Source organism: Gossypium hirsutum, chromosome A01 (assembly GCF_007990345.1).
Source record: "Gossypium hirsutum isolate 1008001.06 chromosome A01, Gossypium_hirsutum_v2.1, whole genome shotgun sequence".
Taxonomy (NCBI): domain Eukaryota; kingdom Viridiplantae; phylum Streptophyta; class Magnoliopsida; order Malvales; family Malvaceae; genus Gossypium; species Gossypium hirsutum.
This window is the reverse complement of record NC_053424.1, coordinates 1,277,962-1,303,279: the sequence shown is the minus strand read 5'-3', so window position 1 is coordinate 1,303,279 and position 25,318 is coordinate 1,277,962. Positions and strand designations below refer to the sequence as shown.

Here is a 25,318-nt window from a genome sequence, read left to right as displayed (position 1 = left end):
TTTTAAAAATTATGTATTTTTATATTTACAATATTTGAACATTTTTCTGTCTTTTCCAGATGATAATCATTGTGAACGTGGTAAAAATTTTGTAATGACTTTTTATATATTATAAATATAAATAAATAAAATATCTATCATAAAAGTATTAATTTTAAGAGTAAACTATATTTATAGTTATTAAATTATTAGTAAATTTATGTTTTGACTATTTAACTTTAAAAAATTATAAAATTATCATTAAATTATTTAAAAAATTTATTTAAGTCATTGAAATATTAAAATCTCTGCTATATGACTTTATTTGTTTGCATTGTTTATACGAATCGAAAGTTTTGCTTCCCTTCTCTTCTATTGTTTAGTATTTTCACGAAATAATTTTGAGTGTCACGAATCTACGAACTAAAATTTAAATAATTTTATTCTTTGATCCCAACATTGATTGTCATATTGATTAAGTTCTAAATTATGTTATTCTACTTGTTGATGAGTATTTGTCAATTATATTGATCGCAAAATCATTGTTTAGAATTTGCTAGATGGACTTTTTCAAAATAAAAAATTTACTAGCACAATGACTTAAATAAAAAAAATTAAGTAATTCAGTGAATTAAATGAAACTTTTAAATAGTTCAGTGATCAAATTATTACTGTTTTAAGTTTAATGAGCAAAATGTAACTTACTAATAGTTTAATTCTCTTAGGTAATTTATTATTTTTATATTAAATTAATATATGATGCTATAATAAGTTCATGATAATTTAAAAAAAAATGAAAATATGAAATAGGGTTTGCCGGTTTGGGGAGATTAGGATTTAGATTTATTGATTTTTTTCGATTCCATTTTTGCATTCTCTATCTCTAGGTTTTACTACATAGAGAGAAAGGGGGACGATTAGCTTAAACAAAGAAAAAAAGCAAAAACAATGGCGTCGTCAAGAGGAGGAGGAAGCCAACAAGTGATCAGATCGGGGGATATGGAGAAGATGAGCTTAGATCAGCTCAAAGCAGTCAAAGAACAAGCAGATATTGAAGTCAATCTCTTACAAGACAGTCTTAATAACATCCGCACCGCCACTGGCCGCCTCGAGAACGCCTCCGCCGCTCTCCACGACCTTTCCCTCCGCCCTCAAGGTCCGTCCACCATCCCGTCTCTTATCAATCATCTCCTTCATTTCCTTCTGTTAGTAATAAAATATCTTAATTGTCATATGTACACATATATATTGATTTTTTTTTTTTGGGTTTTAGGGAAGAAAATGTTGGTTCCTCTCACTGCTTCCCTCTATGTTCCCGGTACACTCGACGATGCCGATAAGGTTCTCGTTGATATTGGCACTGGATACTTCGTTGAGGTCCCTATATAATTCTTTCCCCTATTTATTGTTTTCTTCAACGCTTGCAGTTTCTGCTGGAGTATGATCTAATTTGCCCTAATTGTTTTGTATTTTGATTTTTTTTCTTCAGAAAACAATGGCTGAAGGCAAAGATTATTGCGAGCGTAAGATCAACTTACTGAAATCCAATTTCGATCAACTTATCGAGGTACCTTTACCTTCTTCTACCTTTAACGCATCATTTTTTGTTGGAAAGAAGCATATAACCCTATAAAGAGTTGATAGGTACTTGTTAGTTCCTGTTTTTGGTAAAAAGATAGATAGATAAAGGGTTTTGCAGATATTGAGATTCGAATTGTGACCTGCTAGATAGTGAATGCATGAGTTAACTGGATTAAGTTTGGGTTAATGAGTTTTTGTTTGTTAGTTGTTTACCTAGATTTTATTGTTTTAAAGCTTATTTGATTGTGGCTTTCTCTTCTGATTTGTTCTGTTTCGTTCACGTGCACATGGATATGTCTTTGTAATTTCTCATTGCAGGATGGTACTAATTAAGTTTCTCTGGCATTTGAATCTTTTAGACGTGTTAGTTATCACCTTTTAAAGGTGGATGTATGAACTAACTGGTCTAAGTCTGGGCTCATTGGTACTTGTTTGTTACTTGTTACCTAGATTTGATTGCTAATTAAGGGTCTTTCACATTCGAATCCTAGACTTGCTAGATATCACCTCGTATAGGTGGAAGCATGAACTAATTGGACCAAGTCCAGATTCATTGATACTTGTTTGTTAGTTGTTCACTAGATTTGATTGCTTTAAAGCTTCTGAAATTAGGAAGGATCACTCTTCCTTCTGATTAATCTTGTGCCATACATGCCCACGTGGATACATCTTTGTAATTTCTGATTGCGGAATGATACTGATTAAGGTTCTCTTGGGGTAAAGGAATAAATGTATCGAAAACTAAAAAAAAAGGGAAAAAATAGTTCATTAGGTTGAGATGGATTTCCTTCAATATTGGTGCCAACTTTTGACAAACAAGATTAAATTTCCTTTGTTCTTTGAATGTTTGTTGATTGTTAAGGATCCCTTTCTGTTTTGGTAACGAAACTTGTAATTTATAATGTAGGTTGCATCTAAGAAGAAAACATTAGCCGATGAAGCTGGACTTATTTTACAAGCAAAATTGAAGCAGTCATCTCCTTCGAGTTAGGAATTGCGTGACCTCATAATCATCTCATTATCATTAAGTTCTTAAGGGTTGCTTAGAACTTTATTGCACTTGATGTCAAACTTTATCTTCTTAAAGCTTTCGTTTTTGATGAAGGGTAGGGACAATGATCTTTCCGGTTGGTAATTTAAAGAGATTAATGTTGTTGTTTAGAGTTGCATTATACTTCCAACAAATTTATAAATGCTCTATTCAAGCTATGTTGTGGTAGCTGACTGTTTTCCTAGAAAATGAGAAAGGATCATAGGGGAAGTTGCGGCAGCCAATTCTCTCTCTTTTTCTTCTGATACCATCGGATTACAACACAAACATGGTAGGCCTTTCCCACTTTTCCGCTCCGTGTCTGACTCACATTGATAGATGATTTTGTAAGGTTTAGACCTAAACCGAGGCATACGGTCTGTTGTTTGATTTATTTGTATCTGATTGATCTTTTAGATTTCTAGTATTTGTATCTGACACTTTTGTTAGGGACGTGTCTGAGCGATGGACACGGATATGGTCTTTGACACAGTAAAATATGTGTTGGACATGTCAAAAGGTAAAAGTAAAATCAAACGTGATCAATACATGATCAACGAGCTCATCCCCCTCCCTCCCGGAAAAGAAAAGTGGAATCAGCAGCGAGTATTTTGATATTGAACCTTTTAATATTTCCGGTGCTGCCGAGTCTCTATATTGTTGTATCCGTATTTTGTGTTCGTATCCGTATTATTTTCAAGCGATGAGGCCGATATTTTGAGCCGAATTTTGCTGCTCGCCTCAAATTATTAGCTATCAGCTATCTTTGAATTTTTTTTATTAATATTGGGTGGGTTGTGTAATTTTAAAATTCTAAAACTAATTTATCCAAAAGTGGAAATGATATATTTTATTTTATTTATTTTTAATTATTTGGATTTTTTAACTAATGTTGGGTGGGTTGTATAATGTTAAAAACTTAAAATTTTAGAAATTAATTTATCCATAAATGGAATGATATAATTTGTTTGTTTTTTTAATTAAGTATACGATTTGTTTTGTTGATTTTTTTATTATAAAAAATAGCAAATTGATGAATAAATATGTTAAAATTAATTCAAATCATATTAAATAAATTATATCGTACTTATTGTAATATTTTTATATTTGTTAATCATATATGTTTTATATTTATTACATTAATTTGATGTTTTATTGATCATATCCAAATTATAACACCAAAAATATTAAGTCTAAATTGAGAAATTAGTTTTTCTATTTTAATTTGTCAAAATTTAGTCATCATATTCTATGTTTACTACACAAATTGTTGAGCTCTTTATTTTTTCTAATATTTTACGTATAAATGGTTGAGTTGTTGATTTTCAAGATGGCAATTTAATATTACGGTTTAACAGTATCGCCCAATTGGATTAGGATCATATTCTGCTAAATTAAAACAGGATGACTAAATTCTTAATTTTCATGAAGTAGAGGGGTAAAATTCAAAATTGAGCCAAAATGGTACAATGCCTCTTCATGGGTTTTTTACGTGATTGAAACGGCACCGTTTTGGTAAGTTAAAGGTTGACATGAAAAAGAGGGTTTTGGGTTTAAGCTTACAGCCATTTTAGCCCTTCCCTTTATTTTGCTTTAATCTCACCTTCGTCTTCCTTGAGCTTTCTTCTCCAAACACAACCGATGTGGTACCTATGCGTATTTTACCACAGGCTTCTTGATTATAGAAAACCCGAATTCGAGTCTTTGGCCGATCTTTTCGGAGCTTTCGGTGACAAACGGAGCTCCGATTTCAATACCCAAGACAAGGTTTTACAATGGCGGCTTCCTAAACATCACCACCCCGATTCCCCCTTCCATTTCGTTCATTTACCTTCCGAAGACGTCGCTAGGAACATTGCGAACCGAAGTAAAATAATATTATTCCCTTTTATTTATTGAAATTGGATTTTGATTTTTGAAATCTGAGATTTGTTTTTTTTTTTTAGGTATACTTGTGAAAGGAATTTATGAAATTTGGGGTGAAGGAAATGACTTTGAGGAGCTTGAAGAGGCCGTGAAAAGTTATCCAGATGAACGGAAGTTACCATATTTGGAGTCTGAAAGTACGTTTAAGGTTACTGTTGATAGTTTTGGGAAAGTATTGAGTCTTCAGGAACAGAATGAACGGATTCAAGGGCTTTCCTATATTCCTTTCAAGGTTTGATTAATCAGTTTATTTATAAAATGTTAATGCATAATAGTGATGAGCTTGAGCTTAACTTGAAATCAATGTCGTGAAGCTTGATTCGAGATAAAGATGCTCGAGCTTTGCTTAATAGGAGCTAGTAAAAATTAACTGTAATTCTCATAGTTCAATCGTTTGTGCTTGGATTTGCGAATTATTTGAGTTCACTGTTAGATACTTGAGTTCAATCTGCTTGATAGCTAGAACTCGATTGGAAGATGATCAGGTTGGATTTGAATTATTTTTACCCTGACCCTAATATCTTGCTAGTAGGAGTGTAATTGAGCTGAGCTTGAATACTGACAAGCTCGAGCTCCATTCAAAATTCGGATCTAAATACTTGGCTCAAGCTTGATCAGACATCTAATTTTAAGCTCGAGCTTGGCTTGAGATATAATCGAGCTTTGTACTCAAGCTCAATTAAGCTCGTACATATTCAAGCTCGAGCTCGGCTGAATATTGAGCTTAGGGTTGATAATGTATATTAAGGATAATAACATAATCTAATAATATAAAATATTAAAAATATATATTAAAAATGAAAAGCTCAATAAGGCTCGTGAGCCATTATTATTGAACTCAAATTCAGTTCAATTGATAACTTGAGCTCGGCTCGAGAATTACCAAATCAAGTTCGAGTTTTTTTCGAGTAGAACTTGAGTAGCTTGCGAGCATCAGTTTCTCAATTACACCCCTGCTTGTTGGTACTAGTGTGGCTTGCATCCAAGCATGTAAGAGAAGGAAAAAATTGTTATATTTTGGAAATGAGAAGAAGAATTGGAATAGCTTGTATCTGTAAATTTTTTATAATGGGTTTCTAAGTTCTAACACTAAATCGACATGTTTTTGCAGGGTCGAGTTAATTTAAAGAACCCAGATCACAATTTTTGGCTAATGGAAACTGATGAAAATGAGACTAATAATGGACTTCCACCAGTTGTTAAAAGGAGAATATTCTTTGGTAGGGAAATTGGTGGAGCTGACAGGAAACTTATACCATTGTATCAATTGAAAACCCGAAATTATCTTGGACCAACAGCAATGGACGCGGAAATGGCTTTCTTAATGGCTAATCAAGCTCAGGCTGCACCTGGGAAACTTGTTTATGACCCTTTCGTTGGCACTGGGAGTATTCTTGTTTCTGCTGCTCACTTTGGAGCAATGACAATGGTATTGCATTTTCTCAATTTAGTCCAACATATTCATTCATTCATTCATTGAATCAATCAATCAATGACTTTCTTTTGGAAATCATATGACGAACATTTGTGCAGTAACTTTGGTCTATTGACAACTTCTTGGATTTGTTCAGGGTGCAGATATCGACATCAGAGTAGTTCGTGATGGACGTGGCCCTGATTGTAATGTCTGGAGTAACTTCAAACAGGTGAATGTGCCACATAATAAGCAATTCATCTTTTTGTTTTTGGTTTTTATCTACCTGCAATAGATGTGCTTGAATATATATTTATTTGCTGCATTGTAGTATGGATTACCGATGCCAATTGGTTTGTTGAGGGCAGATAACAACCTTCCTCCTTGGCGCCCTGGATTAAAGGAGGTAATTTCTTGTATGATTGCTTGCTGTTAAATATGCTAGTGTATTTTTTAGGGTTAAATCATTATTTGGGGCCTAAACTTGGCAACTATTTTCACATTGGGATCTAAATTTTTTTTTGGTCTAAGTTAGGCTTTGAACTTAGCAATTGTTCCTACATTCGGGCATGAATTAGGGAATTTTTACCACATTGGGACTTGAACTTTTTTCTTGTCCAAGTTAGTCCCTGAACTTGGCAATTGTTCTCATATCCGAGGCTTGAACTTGGCAGCTATTCCCACATTGGAGCTTGAGCTTTATGGTTTTCAAGGGCTAACTTGGACAAAAAAAAAATTTAGCCCAAATGTGGGAACAATTGCCAAGTTCAAGGCCTAAATTGGACAAAAAAGGTTCAGGCTCTAAAATGAGAAAAGTTGCCAAGATCAGGCCCCCAAAAATGATATAACCCTATTTTTAATTGTTTTGAATTCGTAGGTCTTCTTTGATCAACATTTTTCTTAATTCTTTTGAGCTCAATAAGTCTTCGTGGTATTGTTTTGATCGAAAAACACTAACACACATGAACGGGTGCTTAGAGAAGATCATTTGAACTTTTATAAGAGATTATTTTGGTTTGTTTATAGTCGCCTCTTCCATGTGTCTTTGATTATAAGTATCCTTTCTTGCTTTTGCATAGGTGTTTGATGCGATAATCTGTGATCCCCCGTACGGTGTTCGGGCCGGTGGACGTAAGTCTGGTGGTCGAAAATTGCTCAAGGGGATTGTTGGCCCTTACACTGTCCCTGATGACAAAAGGGCAGACCATATACCATCAACTGCAGCTTATACCCTAGTTGAGTGTGTCCACGACTTGCTTGACCTTGCTGCTAGGATGCTCGTAATGGGTGGCAGGCTCGTATTCTTCTATCCTGTGTTGAGAGAAGATGGTTCTGTAGAAACCCATTTCCCGGAACATCTGTGTTTTAAGTTAGTTGCCACTTCCGAACAGATGCTCAGCTCACGATACAGTCGTGTTTTACTCACTATGGTAAAGACATCTTTATACACGGAGGAACTCGCTTTGGCAGCTAGGATAAAACATTTGGAATTCAGGGAGAATCATCTCAAATGGTTAGAAAATGGTAATCTTCACTCTTTGGTTTTCAGTCCAGCAGATGCCGAATCTGGTGATTCAAAAGTAAGTAAAGAATCAAAACCGAAATATAGAGGGAAATATGTCTAGTCTTGCTAATGTTTTGAGTTGATTAATAGGTTTATGAACTCTTTTAGATATTATGGTTACTAATCTGTCATTCGTATTTTATTCCGAATGATTGATGAAATTTTCATCGATGAAGGTCTTTAGACTGCAACTTTATATGTTGTGAGAGAGTAGGATAAGTATTTAAAAATGAAACATCACACAATTTCACGACACCTTTTTTAATTTTTTAGCCTCTTGTAGTCTTGGATTTTTCTTTTTTGGCTAACCTGTTCATTTGTTGTATATGAACTGAGTTTGAAAGAACAAATTTATGTTTATGTTCGTTTGTTTATTTTTAAGTTTGTATGTGTTTGGTTCATGTCTGTTAATAGTTTCAAATTGATATTCATGTTCATTTGTTTAAGTTAAACGAATATATTCGTTAGCTTATAGCTGAATACGTTCACGAATAATGTTTATGAATTAAAAAATCATAAATAAACATCCATTAATTTTTAGATATAAAATAATCAATATAAATATTAATAATCATATTATAAATAAATAATATAAACACTCAAAAAATAAAACAAATTTGTTAATATACAATAAAAGAGTTTTAACTGAGCTTTAAAGGAACATAAATGAGCTTGTTAATGAGAATAACTAAACAAGCTTTGTTCATGACTTGTTAATTGAACGCTTTGTTCATTTACAGCCCTAAAGTGATCGGTCCTTAAGCTGTGCAATGAACATTGGGTCATCATTCTTGAATGGACTAAGCTTGCAAAGCCTTTCGAAGTATGATATTCTCAATCCCTTCTCCCTAGCAATATCTGAACGGACAGTGCTTGAACAATTTCCGGGTGCACCGGTAATTATCACGGTTGTACTGTCATCAGCAAAGTTAGCCAAAGCCACCAGTGTCTCTGGTTCGGTACTTGAAGAAGCATCCACCAAAAAGATATGGCTAAAATGTCCGGTAGATATGCCGGCATTGTACAGCCGATAACTACTTGTAAAAGTTGAAAATATGACTCGGAATTCCCTTAGTTCATGGAGCGAAGGACAACTGAAACATTCGGTATCCCTTTTGTAAAGGCAAGACGGAAGAATATCGATAGGAACCCCCTCTATCTCCCTGAATGCAGCATTGGCTCTGAAGATATCAGATGCTGGAATGTCTATTTTCAAGCTTCTCGTTAGCACATCACATGTGCTATTTATAGGTGCGCAGACAAGGATTTTAGATTGCGGGTGACGTTGATAAATTTGCAGCACTGCTTCTTTAACAACTAGTCCAGTTCTTGAAAGTTGCTTTGAAATGGATTCGGAATTACCGTTGAAAGTTGCACAGAGAGGACCCTTTACTAGAAATGGTGGAGGGGCTCGGATGTTCAAAATACGATGAACTGCAGACTTTTCATCTAGATTGAGATTATGGTCATAAAGGTTATAATATTCCGAGTTATGCATGGGATGTTGGGAGAAAGAATTAGGGAAAAGAAACTTTCCTATTAATGAAGCGGACACTGCTGCGATCGCTTGGTGAGCCCTTTTCAAACATACTCTGTTGAACGAGAAACTAATATTATATCTGCAGGTTGAATGATGCTGAGAATGAAACTCCTCTCCGAATTCGACTAGTATGGTCGTGCTCTTCACAACCCGATACAAAACACCCTGCAACAACAACACAAGAATGTAACAAAGGAGAAAGAAAAGATTAAGACCTTTCACACTTCGAACTTCGACTACATGATGGAATCAATGAAAACCATATCATCACACACTTGAGGTACGAGAATTTTGAACTTTGCACATCACCATCAAAAAATTTTGCAGACTTACGTCAAATCACGAGGATTTCCCAGAACTTTGCATGAGACATTTGGTTGAATGACATGATATTCTTGTTGTTCAGCAGGGTAGAGTTAATAGTTCCATGAAATCATCCATATAAATATATTATTATTAATCTAGACTATGCAACAAATGCAAAATGCTAAGATGCCCTAAATTAGTCATTGTATTATAGGGAGCAGATCAAATTAATCCTTCTAGTGTTAAATGGATCAATTTAGTCCTTATACTATTAAAAAGAATCAAATAGGTCCAAATTGTATCAGAATTAACATTTACGGTTTAAAAAATGTCTGGAGATTTTTTTTTCAATTGCAGTTTAATTTCAAATAAAAGATTTCATTTACAAAACTTTTAAAATATTAACTCTGTTAAATGGTAAATGTTAACTCTATTTGATTTCTGGTTTCATTTGATTCTTTTTAATAGTAAAGGGACTAAATTGATCCATTTAATAATAAAGGGACTAATTTGATAAAGTTCCTATAATAGAGAGATCTCTGAAATACATTCACCCCCCAAATATTCACTTGATAGACAAGCTAGCCAGGGTGCTGCAAAATTAACTCTTAAATGCACTGTTTGTTGAACCCTATGTTACTCCAACATTTTTCTTGAAGTACCAATATTCGATACCAATATGGAAAGCATATCCGGACCTATAGTATCCTCCAAAGATTCTCCAAACACATGGAATCTTGGAATAAAGTTGAGCTCATATGCACCATGCTATAATAAGGTATCATGTTAGATATTATGGTACATGCATGATCATGCAAAGAGTAAGAGTCGAAACCTGAAATGGTTCGGTTTCTTTGCCTACACGTTTTGCAAAGACGAAGTCCCTTGACAGAAGAAATGGCCGTGTCATAGAAAGAGAATCCACCTTAAATACTGCAAAAGTTTTATCATCCATCTTTTTACTTGCTTTCGAATGCTTGTTTTTTCCTGACTTTTGATAGATTGTTGCTGAATGCAACTCCATGGATACATTCTCCAACTCAAAACTGCTCCATTTCTGTTTCAGAGGGGGAAAAAAAGCATTCATTAGTTTCTAGTTATGCTGTTCCCAGTTTCCATTTTTTCTCGAGTTTACTTGTCCATCACGTCAGTGAACAATGTTCTTAGATTAGATGACAGTCATTGCCAAAAGCATTCTCCCTTTTTGTTTTTCTTGCACTATCCGTTCCAACACCCGGGTCTACCCATATTTGAAAATTGGGGTATAGAGATGAATTTCTGATAAAAGTATCAGGGAGGCCATTGTATTAGTAGTCTGGTTAAATCAAAGAGCAAATTGGTTCTATAAAAAATTTAATCCATTTTTACTCATAAAAACTGATCATTGTACGTCGACATGAGGCACTTATGGCACGCTATGTGTAACTGTTTGATTCTTCCATCAAATTTTAACTGAAAAAACTAATTTGCTCTTTGATTCAACATACACAAAATAATTTGCTCATTTTTTTAGTAAAAAAGGTAAAATATGATTTAAATCAAATCCGATCAAGCCCATTGTAAGTTTTTATCACTTTGTACTTCATACATCATTGCTTAATTAAAGGCAAACCTATCTCATTACCTCAATATAGGAATCCTCAGCATATAGAAGGGCTGCAAAGAAATCCTGATATGTAGAGGCAGACAATGGTTTTTTCAAAACTTCAGGCACAATGTCTCTCTTGATTAAATCCTCGATATCCTTTGGAATCATGTAAATCGGTAACGTATCCTTTGGATCGACTGTTTTGTACTTTCCTTTCCCTAGTTCCGATAGAGTTGGCTTAAGGGATGGACTTGGCTTAGAAGACGATGAAGAGCGTTTCGGAGACGGTGTGGTTGATTTTGGTGGTGTAAGTCCTTTTGGTGATGGAGATGGTTTTTCGGCCGTGAATGACATTTTAAATGATGGAAGCGGACTAGGAGGATATAGAATCGGCTTAATCGGTAATGTATCCTCTGGATTGAGTGTTTTGTACTTTCCTTTCCCTAGTTCTGATAGAGTTGGCTTAAGGGATGGACTTGGCTTAAAAGACGATGAAGAGGGTTTCAGAGACGGTGTGGTTGGTTTAGGTGGTGTCAATCCTTTAGGTGATGGAGATGGTTTCTGGGCCGTAAATGATGTTTCAAATGATGGCAGCAGACTAGGAGGATATAGAACTGGCTTAACCGAGGACTGAGATGGTTTGGTTGAAGTTGTAGATGAATGAATCTTATATAGCCACTCATTTCCTGGTGATGAATTCAGGGATGAACTTGGGTAACTCCAAGTTTGGGAACTACGATACGATTCATCTATGGAGGAACTACGATGATCAGTGTTATAAGTCGAAGTTCGACTAAAAGGATCTCTCAAAGAAGTTCGGTTATCAATAATCCCAATATCCTCGTCTTCACAACACAGAATACACTTCAAAATCTCAAGAAAACAAGACATTTTCTCCTGCAATCAAAAGGCATAATACACTTTAAACAATGTTCCAGATGTTTGAAGAAATGTCTCAAAGAACATGCTTCTCTACTCTACACATCAAAGAGTATAATTTCTTTTTAGTTAAATTCTGCTATTAATTCCTATACTTTATGAAAATTGTAGATTTAATCTTTAGATTTTAATTTTATTTTATTTAATCCTTATACTTTTTCGAATTATACAATTTCAGTCATCATCAATTAGAGCTAATCATGGGCCGAGCCAGGCCTCAACCGAATTTTGGACCCATTTTCTAGGCCCAAGCTCAACTCGGATTATAGATGCTAAACCCGAGCCCATATCTTTAAATTAAATTTAAATAAAAATGGTATTAATTAAATAATAATTTAAATAGAATGAAATTATATTTAAGGATCCCAGATGATAGTCCAGTCCAAACCTAATCCATCCACAAATTTAATAAAAATTGTGAGGTTCATGATTATTATCAAATAAATATAAAAGCAATTATTCTAAAAGCAAATAGGAGAGGCGTCAACTATCAAGGAGTCAAATTTTGGAAAATTCAAAATAAACAGAATGGGATGCATATTATATTGACATTGATCAAACTGGTACTAGTCGTATACAACATATTATATTGACAGTCAGTTTGCTCAACAAGGAGTTTCACTGATTAAAGGATCATTAAGAAGCTTTTGGTCTGCTTGCATGAAAATTGTGTCAAAAATTTCACTTCGAGAAATATATTAGAATGATTCATTTAGAGAATACCGACTAAATATACAACTACATGCATAGTACAATACTAACCATGGAAATTTAACTACTAAAAAATATAGAGATTAAAATTGATCAATTCGAAAAGTGTAAGATTAAATTCACAATTTTTACAAAGTATAGGGACTAATAACAGAATCTAACTATTAAAAAAAACCTATAGTAATCGAAAAAAGTGGAATAAAAAAGAAGAGAAAAGAGTGAGAATGTCGGAATTTTTACCTAGAATCTGGTTTTTGCCACTTTCTTGATCGAATCGACTAAGTGGTTCCCTATGTTTCCATAAACCCGGATTCCACGATCGCTTTAGTTTATGGTCTCTCAAAACAGAGAACTTAAAATCTAAAGCAAAAATAGCGCATCGAAAATGGAAATGAAACCAAAGGAAAAGAATTGACGAAAAGGCTTGCTTTTTGCTTTGCTTAAGCAAAGCAAGAGGATTTGGTATTGAGACTTTGTGGGAAAAGACATTTTTGGCTATTTTACCCATTTGACCACAAAAAAATAATATTTATAAAAATAACTCTAATTTTAAAACGTTCATCCAAATAACCTGAAATGAACAGCAAAATTAATTTATGAGAACTAGATGGCCAGCACCATTATTTTTTCTATTAAAAAATAATTTTTAGAGTTTTGGACACTAGAAATAGTAGTGCCAGTCATCCAGTTCACATAACTCAATTTTACTGTTCATTTCAAATTATTTAGGTAAATATTTTTGAACTAAAGTCATTTTTGTAAATATTAATTTTCTTTGGATTAGATGAGTAAAATAGCCGACATTTCTTCTATCACTGTATTTTGTTTTAACTATTCGGGTTCTACATTTGTGTCAAATATTTTATTATAGTATGATGGAATGACAAATAACCCTCTTGAAGGAGAGTCAATATTATTTTTAGAATCAGACTGGATTGATTAAACAGATTGGTTGAATCAAAAGTTGACATATTAATTTAAAACAAAAGATTAGATTGATTGACTCATAAATCGAGTTTGAACATATTCTTTTTCTTTATTTTTAATAGTTTTTCAATCAAATTAATTAGACTAATTAGTTCAGCCACTAATTTAATTCTAAGAACCTTAAGAGTAAATGTGAAGACGAGAATCCGGCTAAGCTGATACATCTGCGCAAGATGTGTCGAAGAAGCCCTTGAAGGAGAGTTAATGTGGAAGAGAACATTAAAGACAATGTCTTATGTTCCCTAACGACTTCAGCAAACACAGCACGTGCCTATCGTAGAAGCCGAGCTCTATCCGTGCATTGTAAGTCGGAAAAGCCTTTGAGGGAGAATAATGACCATAAGTATCTTACTTGAATTTAGGTTCGAATATTAAATGGATATTGACAATTTTTCTGAGTTTTATTATTTTTTCTTTTTTTTAAGTTTGAAGCATTTTTAGAAGATCATTTAATCATGTGATGGTACGAGTTAAATATGAATACCAAATATGAGTTAAAAAATATGGTACAATTAAGAGCGTTTGAGCCAACCGAATTAAAACTCACAAGCCCACCTGCAATTAATTACTCTGGTTTTTAATTCCATCAAAATTAATTTTGTTTTGATTTGTAGGTAACCCACAACATACACATTTGAGATTTTCAAAAATGGGTCAATGGTCGAACTAGTCAAACCAACAGTTCCCAATTCGACTGAATAAATTATTTAAATAGAACATATTAAAAAAATAGATAAAAACAGTTCAACTAGTCTGTCCATCGGTTAACCGGTTCAAGGGGTCAATTAATCTAACCCCTTATTCCAAACTGGTACCCTATCCAATTCCCGGTACAACCTATATGACCGGCCGTTCCAGTCCAACTCTGAAAACAGTTACGTGTATGTGTGTGTCAAATTGCAAATAGAAAACAGGGGACAAGCAAGTGAAATCCGGATAATAACATAGGTCAAGAAGGATCCATGAACCGGTTGGTTTGGTTGAACCCAATTCATTATTATGTGTATAAAGAGAGGGAGTAATTGTAAGCAAATCTCATATTGCATTTGATGTAACAAAATGCTACAACTCTAAACTGAAAAACATGAAGTATATCAACTGATAAAATTGCTCACCTCCAAATTCAACATTGTTTTAAACTCATTTCTTACCGAGAAACATCTTCGATTGCTTTTTTACGAGGAAATATAAAATCGAATCTCATCCTACGGTCAATCCAAATCCAAATTTGTAGTCTTTCTTTTTATGATCTATCTGCAAAATATGAATCCAACAAAAGAAATATGTTATGAAACACAATTTCCATAGCTTTTGGGTATCACCATGTGGAAAAATAAAACCCAATTGGTCGGTCGACTAATTCAACCAAGATTTGGTGACCTGTCCAGTCTGTCACACACCAAAGGATCAATGATTTGATGAATAGGTAGAAAACCAGTTCAACTAGTAAAAAACTGGTTACCGGTTTGTCCTATATTTAAAGCTATAAAATTAAGCCGAATATATATCAACTAATTACTTATTTAGTACTTAATAATATCAAAATTGCATTTAATATTTAATTGACTAATCAGATTCAACCAGTTGAACTTGTAATCTGAAGAGCAAACCAATGTCACCCTGTCTGGATTTTATGATTAAGTTTTAGAAACAACTAAACAAACTTCTCTATGTGTATAATTGTAGATCTGTTGTTGTGAAAGCTATCTTACCTCAGCAGAGAGAATAAAATTTAGACCCATATTTAACCGCTCTTCCAGAAAAGCAGTCGTGCACCCATTTGAATCAATCTTTCCCCTCAACCGACACTGAAAACACGATAAAATTATTAATCGAAATGATGGTATAATTAGATCCATTCTATTACTTTAAAAAAGAATGTAGGAACATAAACTATAGGATGTTGAAAATATTCATAACAAAAGACTTCCTCAAAAATAGATGTCATATGAATTTAGTGTCATAATAGTGCATGTTTCCTAATATGCATGCATCAAACAACATAAATCCTAATATTACACCACCTATAGACATGCAAAAACATCAATATGAAATAATATTGAAAATATATCAACCCAAAACTTACCTGTCTAAGGATGTAATCGTAGCCGACACTTGCTGTTACATCTTTTGACATGTAGTTATACATGAAATCCGATGCCAGAGAAACCTTGATAGAAAAATATTGCATAAGAATAACACCTTAACAGATTGCATCATGATTAGGAGGATAAAGTTCTTACCTTCTCAGATACCTTCTGAACATAGCTCAAAGCAACCATTCCAGTGCTTGCAACTTGGCCTGTGGCAACCTGGAGGCAGCAAATGCTTAGGCTGGTTGTAAAATTATAAAGCAAACGGAGAATATTTCTAGTAATAACAAGTGACTCCATGCCATTGACAAGTTCCTCTTGATAGAGGAAAGTTGCAAAAAGTGGTGAGGGAGAAATGAATTAACTATGGTATGGATTAAAAGTATGCTTTTTTTTTTTGCTTTTTTTTTTGAAAAGTAAGATTAGAAGAAGCATTGCCATCAAGCATCGAGGGACAGGACAAACTTTTTTTTTCTCTTTTGGATAATCTAGAAACTTCATGATGAAAGTTTAAATGCTGAAGCATGAGTTTTTCATGAATCAAACAATGTCCTTGATTCCGATGACTTGGTCCACCAGCTCCATGTTTTGGAAATGTTGTTTAAGTCATAGAAAAGAAAGGACATCCTGAATCTAAATGACATTCATACCTTTATAACAGGCTCAGAAACATATTTAGAAGTCATAAACAGCACCCACTAACAATTGCAAAAATAAATACTGAAAAGCTGATAATAAAGGATGAAACCCGGCTGCAAGTACCATTTTATCTGTTTCATAACGGCCAGCATAACCTATGCCTGACTTTCGGTGCTGACCAGCCCAAAATACTTCACCACCCAAGGATAAATGTGGTGAAACACTCTGCACAAATATGCCGCAGATTAATAATAATAACAACAAATCATAATTATAAAATGGTGGATACATACTAAGGTTGATGGTGAATGTCGTGCGATGCCTCTCTAAAACAGCAAAGAAAATGAAAAATGCAGAAGGCCCTAGGAAGTCTAGGTTGCATTCATCACTATCGATATATGTATCATATTGCATTTATCATCTAAAACAAGATATATCATAGCAATAGTAATAAGGTAGAGCATCTGAACAAACAATAGATATGAAAGGTTACCTGGAAATAACTAGCTCCAAATAATGCACCGTTTCCAATCTGAAACTGAGACCTGTAGTCTTTACCCTGTACAAGGAAAAGAGAAATGTCAAAAGACAAGGCAAGCTCACATTTCATCACAGTCGGCACGATACAAACAATAATGCAGGCACAACCAAGAGCTAACTAGTCAAGATATAACCTAGTTTAAGAGTGACTGACCTTGTAATCAAAGTTGAACATGCCATGTGACATATGAGGCTCATTTGTGAGCTTCAACAGAAAAAAAGATAAAGTTATTCACTAGCTTACAAATGAAAATTCATATATTATGCCTGAAAATGAGAAAACCAAAGCTTAAAGAATTAATGAAAATGCTAATTACCTGAGCATTAGCCTTCACAGTAAAATTGTCAGTCAAATCCCATTTCACTCTTGCATTGAGTCTACCATCAGTCAAGACCCTCCCAATAAGCATCAACTGAGGAAACCCCATAATTGATCTTGCTATTAGATTGACTTGGTAAGATAAAATAATTTAGGAGGACAAAAGGGTGAGATTGGAAGAGCAACATAATGACAGAACCACCTACATTTGGATCAATATAATTGGCACCAAATTCATAGTGAGAGGTAGGGATTTTAATGGTTTCAGCAGATTGAGAAGGAATTTCAGTTGGGCCCATAGATACACTGAAATTATAGAGAAGGAACAGACACCATTATTATTAATTAATATAGAAAATACATAAGAAAATAGTAATAACCTCAAAGAGTCAAAGAAGCTAAAGCAACCTGTGACTGAGTGAGAATTTCTGATTTAGTCCTTTGGTAAAATCAAATCGCAATCCTTCAAAAGTTTCTGGCTTCAGAGACACTGCCAGATATATTCAAGAATAAACATTAATCTTTTCATTGAAAATAGTAGATTCTAACCACTGTTTTAGGCCATTCCTTTTTCTATATAATAACACTACGTCTACTATAGGCGCATCATAATACCCTAGAACTCAAAAGGTTTTAAATTCTGCTATCACCAATTCTAACAAGCAACTGCTTTCATAAAATTTGCTTATATGACGAATCATAAGGTTTTGTTAATGAGTGCCCTCAGGCACTCTTTAAGGTTAGTTAATATACTCTTTATACTGGCTTAGCTCAGTTATTTCACGTAAGCATGCCAACTCTAACTTCAAATCCCAACATCAGCAACCCTATCCCTATACCCAAGCTACGACCTACTTCGCACAATAAAAAATAAAAAATTACTCAATAATGTTCAAATGTTGTAAAAAAATGCAATAATTAGTAATTTTATTCATCATTTTCAATACATTGGTCGAAGATATGACTACATAAATTAATCTTAAAGAATGTGCTTGGAGCACTCAACTAGAAGCTAAATCTGCATACTAAGGCTATATAAAGGCCAATCTCCACTAATCAGAGCATACAAAGGATCTACAAAGGAGCTAAACCAAATCAGAAACTAAATCTGCAACACCTTCACTCTACATAAGCCAATAAACATCAATAAATAAAAGCTCTCATTCTAAACTAAAAGACATAGCTACCAATCAAGAGACATAATAAATCTGAAAATTAGAAAGTGAGAAGATTGATGAAAAAACTAACTGAGAGCTTCGCGGTGGATCTCTTCGAAAGGAATGGGGCAAGGAAGATTCATGTAATCGGTTTTCTCGTCGGCTTTCTTCGTCTTGGATGCATCGGCTGGAATCGTGGTGGTAACTGGAGGTACAAGCCCCGCCATTTTTGGTTGAAGGAAAACAAAAACCTTTTTGGACGCAAAAATTCGAACAGCCGCGACGGTTAGTGTGAAAGAGAGGAATGAAATGAAGGGGCGAGTCGCAGCAGCGAGTTGCAAGCAGAGGCAGGGCAGGGCTTTTTATGGGTTTAGGCTTTTTTTTAGACGAGGGTTTTTGTTTTATGTTCTAATTCCCTAAAGGTCGGAGGGGTCCACGTTTAGAATTGGAAGCAAAAAAAAAGAAAAAGGTTAAAATTGCCATAGGTCTCTTTACTTTTCATCAATTTGGAATTTAGTCTTTATATTTTTATTTTTAATAATTTAGTCTCTTTAATTTTCAGATTTCAAAATTCAGAAGTTAACAAAATAATTTTTACAATGTTGACAAATTGAACTAAACTTTAAAATTTTAAAAATGGAAAAATTAAATTCCTATAAATAAAAACACAATGATTAAATTTAAAATTTTCAAAAAGAAAATAAAATTTGAACTATACATTTTTATTAATTTTGGTTTTGTTATTATCATAATATATATATAATATAACAAGGTTTACACATTATAATTACTATAAGTGAGGCAACCATTTTTATAGTTTTTAATTATTCATTAATTAAATAGAATAATAATAAATAAATTATTATTATTTTAAATTTTTTATTGAATTGCAAATGATTATGTTTTAAAATCTTTTTTATTACTTAAATATTTAAATTAAATTTCAAACGTAATGGTAAATGGTTATTACCATTTATGTGATTTGATTTTTTTATAAATTTTTTAAATACTATATATTTAAAATTTTCGGATAAAGATAATGAGCTCGAAATGATAGAGATTTAATTTAATTGGATTTCTAAAATTTTGTTTATGAAGTGTAATTCCATCATTCAAACATTTCCTTGTAGCTAGCGAAACTCGTATCTGGGTCGTAAACTCACAACTCGATGCAAAGAATCGTCAGTTGTAGGTGGGTGGGATCGAGTGATGGCATTGGTGCTAACTGTCGCTGGGTCTAAACCGGAGGAATTGGGATGAGTTGCAGGAAAAAAAAATGGAGACTTTTCTAGAAATAGTGAGGAGAAAGATGGAGATGAAACAAATGAGTGACAACATAAGAAAAAGAAATGAAAGCTTCTTTGTTGCTGTCATGGTGGTCGTTGTTAACCACTTCACACTGCTTAAATGAGCTAAGCGGATAAGCCCAAGGGGAAAAACATGGAGATCTACGTATCTAGCTTGAATGGTAGAAAACACAAGTAATAGGTGTTATATGATATGCCATTAAGTGAATTTGAGTAATTTAAATTTAAACTTCAAAGTTTAAATATTTGCTTTGAGAATAATAAAGGAAGCGAATTTCCATGTTTTTGGACAATATAAAAATACTATAAGAGGTGCTCCTTGTTGGACCATAGGCTCAAAAGTTCAATATTTTGAAATTTTTGAATAAAATATGAATTTCGAAAAAAATTACGTGTTCATTGTTAAGTTCGTTCAACATTTTAAAAGATTTTTAAACAAAGAGAAAAAAAAAAGGATTTTGGTTCCACTCATTCCCTTTTTCAATTTATGATATTAGTGTGTTTTATCTATAATTTAAAACTCAACAAAGAAATTTAAAAAATTAATATAATTTAAGTTTTAAAAAAGTAATATGCATTGATTGGAATAGTTAATTACAAAAATGGGTGAGTAGAGCAAAAGTTAACATTTATACTTTTAGGTCTATCATCGATTGTTTCAAACAATTAATAATGAAAACATGGAACACTTTGATAGGTATGAATTATGGTTTCATCTTTTTTTACTTTACCAAAATTACTTAAAGAGAAATTTACTTTAATTTATTAAAATTTCATCTAGTATTCTTTTTTAAGTTATGAATTAGTTCAATTATTGGTCACGTGAACTTAAATTTTTTGTTATTGTAATTTGTTCATATAAATTACTAAATTGTCGTTTTTTATTAATTCACCCCACATTAAACCGTTGAGGATTTAATAGTGTTACCTAATAATTGGACTAAATTCTTAATTTAAATTCTTAATTTTTATGAATAACGAAGATCAAACTTTAATAAATTAAAACAAAAAGACTATCTTCTCAATTTTTAATAGTGTTACTTAATAATTGGACAATTCATAATTAGACCAAAAACATAAGAGATTATGAGAATCCATTCACGAGATAAATAAATAAATATCTTTTATCAGTATTTATAAGGATAAATCTTAAAATTATATATGAACATTGATCCAATATATAATGTTATACATAAATTTTATTTTTATACAATTTTATACATAAAATTTTAATTTGATTTAATTTTCATAATTATTAATATATTATTATTTTAGATGTACATATTGCATATATAATTATTTTTATATTTATCCAATATAAAAATAAATCGATGTTTTTATTTAAATTTAAATGTGTACAATTGAATCACAATCTAATCTGTGTATAATTGCACTAAATTAAAGTTTATGTATTTAATTACACATTGGATCATAGTGAAATACTTTTATAATCTTTTACAATTGGAACCATTGCTATCAACCTAAGGAATATCAGGATTTGAGTAAAATCCAATATCATTTTAGTCAAAAAGAACACAAGGAAAACAAATGATGATATTTTAGAACTAGATCAAATGCAGTATTCATAATGAAACAAATAAACCTCATGAATTCAAAAACAGACACTTAAGTTATTAACTAAACATCGATTAGCATACATTAATATCGATTGTACGGGGACAAAGACAAAGATTTAAAGACAAAGCCATGTTGCAGCCATGACAGACAAGGATTAGACAGAAATTTACCTGGACATGCAAACATCGTATTGAGGCTTTCTTGTTACACCTCCCTTTGGCAACCTGATGTTAGGGATAATTTTACAAGCACTGCAGTATGTAGCTCTACAAGAAATATGGGACTCCAGACCTCGGCCCTCTCATCTGGTTATTTTCTTCTGTTTCAGTGAAGAACTTCACTTCTCTCTCCTGAAGATTATAAATACCAGTATGACAAGGTCATTTGAACACACTTGTAAAGCAAAGAGGAAAAATAAGAAGGTTAAAGAATTCTCACCATATTCTCGTTGAAGCTCAATATAGAAGCTACGTTCCCACAACGGTAACAATAATTCGGTGCGGACCACACCTGTAAGAAACCAGTATTCAAGAAATTCTATTAAACTCTTGGTACCATTAAGCAAAAACAATGATAATGGAAAGTAGAGTGTCTCACAGTTACTAGGCCTTTATCTTGAAACATATACTTAAGACCTTCTTGCACGAGTTGGTGAGCTCGACAGACAAGATCAAGATTGTTTATGTGGTTGAACTGCAATGGATGGAAAAAGTTAAAATTATTATTGCAGCATCACAACATGACTGTAAACTGAGATAAGATTGGTTACCTCGGATGTGACCCTGGACCCAAATAGCCAACCGGCTCCACGTGGACTGACCGCCCATGTTTCAATATCTTCCGGATCACTCCACATGAGATCACAGAATGGACCTTCATGAGGGATTTCACAGTTCCGGTCAATTACCCTAATCTGGCATAAAAGGAGGGGAAAGAAAAGTGCATCAACACCATCTAATGAAATAACGAAGCAAACTAACAATCACTGCACTCAGAAAAACAGGTACCGTACTCGTGAAATAAAACACCACCAGATAGTAGTGACTAAAGTGTCAATTATCCCTTAAGCAGAACAAACCAAAAAAAAAAAAAAGCAACTGAGTGACCAAGCACATACACTTTATTTAATAACATTTGGAGAGGATGGTTATTAATATTAACTAAACTGAATTGAAAGATACTACTCAGACTAGATGATTACAAAGTCGGTAAAGTCCAATGCTGTAATGCACCCTCTTTCTTTTTCTTTTCTTTTTTTTCAATACCGTAATGCACCCTCTTTAACAGACAAAAGGAACAAAAACCTTCCCCATTATTTCTTAAAACAATTTTATCTTCAATTGACCATAATGTTGTCCCCCACTCGAATATAGGAAAAGGACAACATACACGCCTGTCTTTTATTAGATTACTCAAGCTGTCTCAGACCAGATTATCACATGATTATTCATGCTTGCTACAAGAAAAACTACACTAAACTTCAAAATATGAAACATACCTGATCAATAGTTCTTACATCAGGAGAAAGGCCACCATGTACACAAAGTACCTACAAAATAGAAAATCATAGAACTATAAAAAATGTGAGCTAATAAGGTGCTTAGTTTTTGGAAGTTTAGAGAGAATGCTTACAGTCCCATCTATAATTGCTGAAAGTGTAAGATAGTCAAAAACATCTGTACAATACCGCCATGCATTAGCATTTCCATACTTCCTTTGGCATTCATCATAGAAACCATAAACCTGGTAAAGATGTATACACACCGAAAAAATGGCAGTCCTCAGTATTTCAGATGCTTTTCTAAAAAATTCCAGCTTTGCAGCACTATTCAACAACACTAAAAATCAAACTAGTATGGTTGCATATATAACTTCCAGTAACTCGGATCCTCACAGATAGTGTGCTACTCGTAAAGCTTAACCTTAGATTTTCACTAAAGCGTAAAATTCTATAAGCCCTTTACAAGCATATTCCGTTTGGTTATTTAAAAGCACACCTGAGTAAGCTGTCTGCTTTCATGATTCCCACGCAAGAGAGTGATATTCGCTGGGTATCTGTGATTCAGAGCACATAAAGAGAAGCAAAGTTACCTCTTATTTCAAACAATAAACAGCCAAAAAAAAAATACAGTATCAAATACTTGGAAAAGCAATATCAGAACCAATTTAAGGTATCAGTATTAAACCTTCAAAATGGAAGAATGACAACAAATACAATATATCCTGCTATCTTGCTGCCAAAACAACATGATAGCTTCAACAGGGTATTTTTACCTGAAGCAAGAAAAAGTTGCAATTTGGCTAATTTTAAAACAAATAATATACTAGCGTTGGTTTTTCTTCCTAAACAAAACTACAATTTGAAACTGTGTATGATGATTGCGGATGACCAATACACCTTAACCTGGGGACACATTGTACATAGGAGGTCTGCAATTTCAGCTAGGAATCATACAGTAGACCAGGAACAAGTCACAAGCAGAAAAATAATGTACCCAAGTACAAGGTTGAAAATCAGTAGATAAACCCCAAGCAATGTTATAGAGATGCTTAAGTATGTACCAAGAGGGCATACCTTGCCTTAAGAAGCAAAAGAATAGTGAAAACTTCAAGACTATTATAACCTCGATCAACAAAATCTCCCTGTCCAAGGGAATGGGAAAGTTTGGCATTCATTAATTGAAATCACTAATCTATCATTGACACCATCACATGGAATTTCACAAAAAAAAAAAAGTAAAAAAAATAAAGGCAATAGACATAAACTATACCATAAAAATGTAATTTGTCTCTGGTACATGACCTCCAGTCCGAAAAAGTTTCATTAGATCATGAAACTGACCATGGATATCACCGCAAACAGTAACTGGACTGTTGACAGGTTGCACATTTGACTCCTCGATGAGGATTTCTTTTACCTGTAATGTTTTACATAATAATGAAATCACACAGAGAGTAAACCTTCATAGAGAATAAAACTGCGAGTTGATAATATATAACAGCGACCAAAGCACTCTACTAAAATGCAGAACAAAGAAACTAAACAAGTAGTTAATATAACTGTAAACATTATGTGTATGATTCTTCAATCAAACAAAAACCCAGGAAATACAAGCAATCGCAGTTTCGGGAAGCTTTCTTTTTATTAAGAAATGCGCAGTGAATATTCATTAGAAACATTACTTACAGATACTATAATTTAAAAAAAAAACACACACACACACACACACACAGATGCCATGATATTCAAGTACGGACACAAACTTCACTTCCTTTTTCTTTTTCTTTGTAGTTCTTCATCCATTGCAAATGCTCAACTTCAGTTTAACAAAACAAACACCGATTTTCGAATCTCTTAATTACCCAATCACCAAAGAAACAATAGAAACCATACTTTACTCAATTGTAAAACCCTAGTAGCTGAAAGGCCCCAAAAAAGGAAAGTACAGAAAGAGGAAAGGATAAGAAGAAGACATACGTATTCACAAAGAAGCTGGAGCTCGTCTTCCAAGAGATGCTGCCCTTCTTTAACCTTTGATATCCATTGATCTAAATCCATCGATTCCTTCTCCTCGGAAAACTCGAATTCTTTCACTTTTAAGTGTTGGCGAATTTTTTTTAATAATAATATGAAAAGAAAAATAAGTAAATTTCACGCTCTTCTCCCTGTACCTGGGGTTTTAACCAGAGGAGAAAAGCAGCTTGACGAAGAAAATTTCAATGGCCGCTCTTCTTCTTCTTTTTTGTCCCGGTTTTTTTTCACCGTTAAATCAATGGAGCCAAATACAAAACAGATCTAGGCGTTAATTTTTATTTCTTGTTTTAATTTTAGGGTAAACTGCAGATAGTCACCCAACTATCAAAATTTTTTATTTTAAGCACTAAAATAAAAAATTTACAATTTAAGCACCCACATTTCATAGTTCGGTCATTTTGATCACTCTTGTTAAAATCACAACCAGGGGTTGACATGATAGTTAAAAATTTGGTATAATAATAAATTTAACCCTCAAATTTTACATATTATGTCAATTTAGTTATAATTTTTTTAAAAAAAACTAACCCTTAAAATTTACGAACAATCTCAATTTGATCCTAATTCTAAAAATTCAAAGGAATA

At 33.2% G+C, this 25,318-nt stretch overlaps 5 protein-coding genes across 5 annotated transcripts; 2 read left to right on the top strand and 3 right to left on the bottom strand.

Annotated features, from left to right (window-relative positions):
* Positions 1 to 657: 657 nt before the first annotated feature.
* LOC107900968 (probable prefoldin subunit 5) lies at positions 658 to 2,779 on the top strand. The gene is made up of 4 exons (XM_016826771.2): positions 658 to 1,135; positions 1,253 to 1,356; positions 1,469 to 1,546; positions 2,468 to 2,779. Exons 1-4 carry the CDS (start codon positions 928 to 930, stop codon positions 2,549 to 2,551), a joined length of 474 nt encoding a protein of 157 aa, XP_016682260.1. The 5' UTR covers positions 658 to 927; the 3' UTR covers positions 2,552 to 2,779.
* A 1,108-nt stretch (positions 2,780 to 3,887) lies between these two features.
* On the top strand, positions 3,888 to 7,868 carry LOC107900967 (tRNA (guanine(10)-N2)-methyltransferase homolog). Its single transcript, XM_016826770.2, has 6 exons — positions 3,888 to 4,457; positions 4,537 to 4,748; positions 5,628 to 5,945; positions 6,088 to 6,162; positions 6,262 to 6,336; positions 7,010 to 7,868. The coding sequence occupies exons 1-6, from the start codon at positions 4,232 to 4,234 to the stop codon at positions 7,553 to 7,555; spliced, it is 1,452 nt and encodes a 483-aa protein (XP_016682259.1). The 5' UTR covers positions 3,888 to 4,231; the 3' UTR covers positions 7,556 to 7,868.
* A 213-nt stretch (positions 7,869 to 8,081) lies between these two features.
* Positions 8,082 to 13,080, bottom strand: LOC107900969 (probable RNA helicase SDE3). Its single transcript, XM_016826772.2, has 4 exons — positions 12,819 to 13,080; positions 10,965 to 11,825; positions 10,176 to 10,397; positions 8,082 to 9,199 (listed from the first exon to the last, which is right to left on the bottom strand). Exons 2-4 carry the CDS (start codon positions 11,817 to 11,819, stop codon positions 8,237 to 8,239), a joined length of 2,040 nt encoding a protein of 679 aa, XP_016682261.1. The 5' UTR covers positions 11,820 to 11,825; positions 12,819 to 13,080; the 3' UTR covers positions 8,082 to 8,236.
* A 1,425-nt stretch (positions 13,081 to 14,505) lies between these two features.
* On the bottom strand, positions 14,506 to 18,718 carry LOC107900970 (mitochondrial import receptor subunit TOM40-1). The gene is made up of 11 exons (XM_016826773.2): positions 18,405 to 18,718; positions 17,565 to 17,646; positions 17,363 to 17,462; positions 17,155 to 17,250; positions 16,992 to 17,042; positions 16,791 to 16,856; positions 16,421 to 16,522; positions 15,809 to 15,877; positions 15,652 to 15,735; positions 15,278 to 15,373; positions 14,506 to 14,819 (listed from the first exon to the last, which is right to left on the bottom strand). The coding sequence occupies exons 1-11, from the start codon at positions 18,538 to 18,540 to the stop codon at positions 14,766 to 14,768; spliced, it is 936 nt and encodes a 311-aa protein (XP_016682262.2). The 5' UTR covers positions 18,541 to 18,718; the 3' UTR covers positions 14,506 to 14,765.
* A 2,442-nt stretch (positions 18,719 to 21,160) lies between these two features.
* Positions 21,161 to 25,040, bottom strand: LOC107900971 (phytochrome-associated serine/threonine-protein phosphatase). The gene is made up of 10 exons (XM_016826775.2): positions 24,677 to 25,040; positions 23,970 to 24,116; positions 23,774 to 23,841; positions 23,196 to 23,253; positions 22,831 to 22,941; positions 22,697 to 22,747; positions 21,968 to 22,111; positions 21,796 to 21,891; positions 21,637 to 21,708; positions 21,161 to 21,548 (listed from the first exon to the last, which is right to left on the bottom strand). The coding sequence occupies exons 1-10, from the start codon at positions 24,755 to 24,757 to the stop codon at positions 21,465 to 21,467; spliced, it is 912 nt and encodes a 303-aa protein (XP_016682264.1). The 5' UTR covers positions 24,758 to 25,040; the 3' UTR covers positions 21,161 to 21,464.
* Between the last annotated feature and the right edge of the window lie 278 nt (positions 25,041 to 25,318).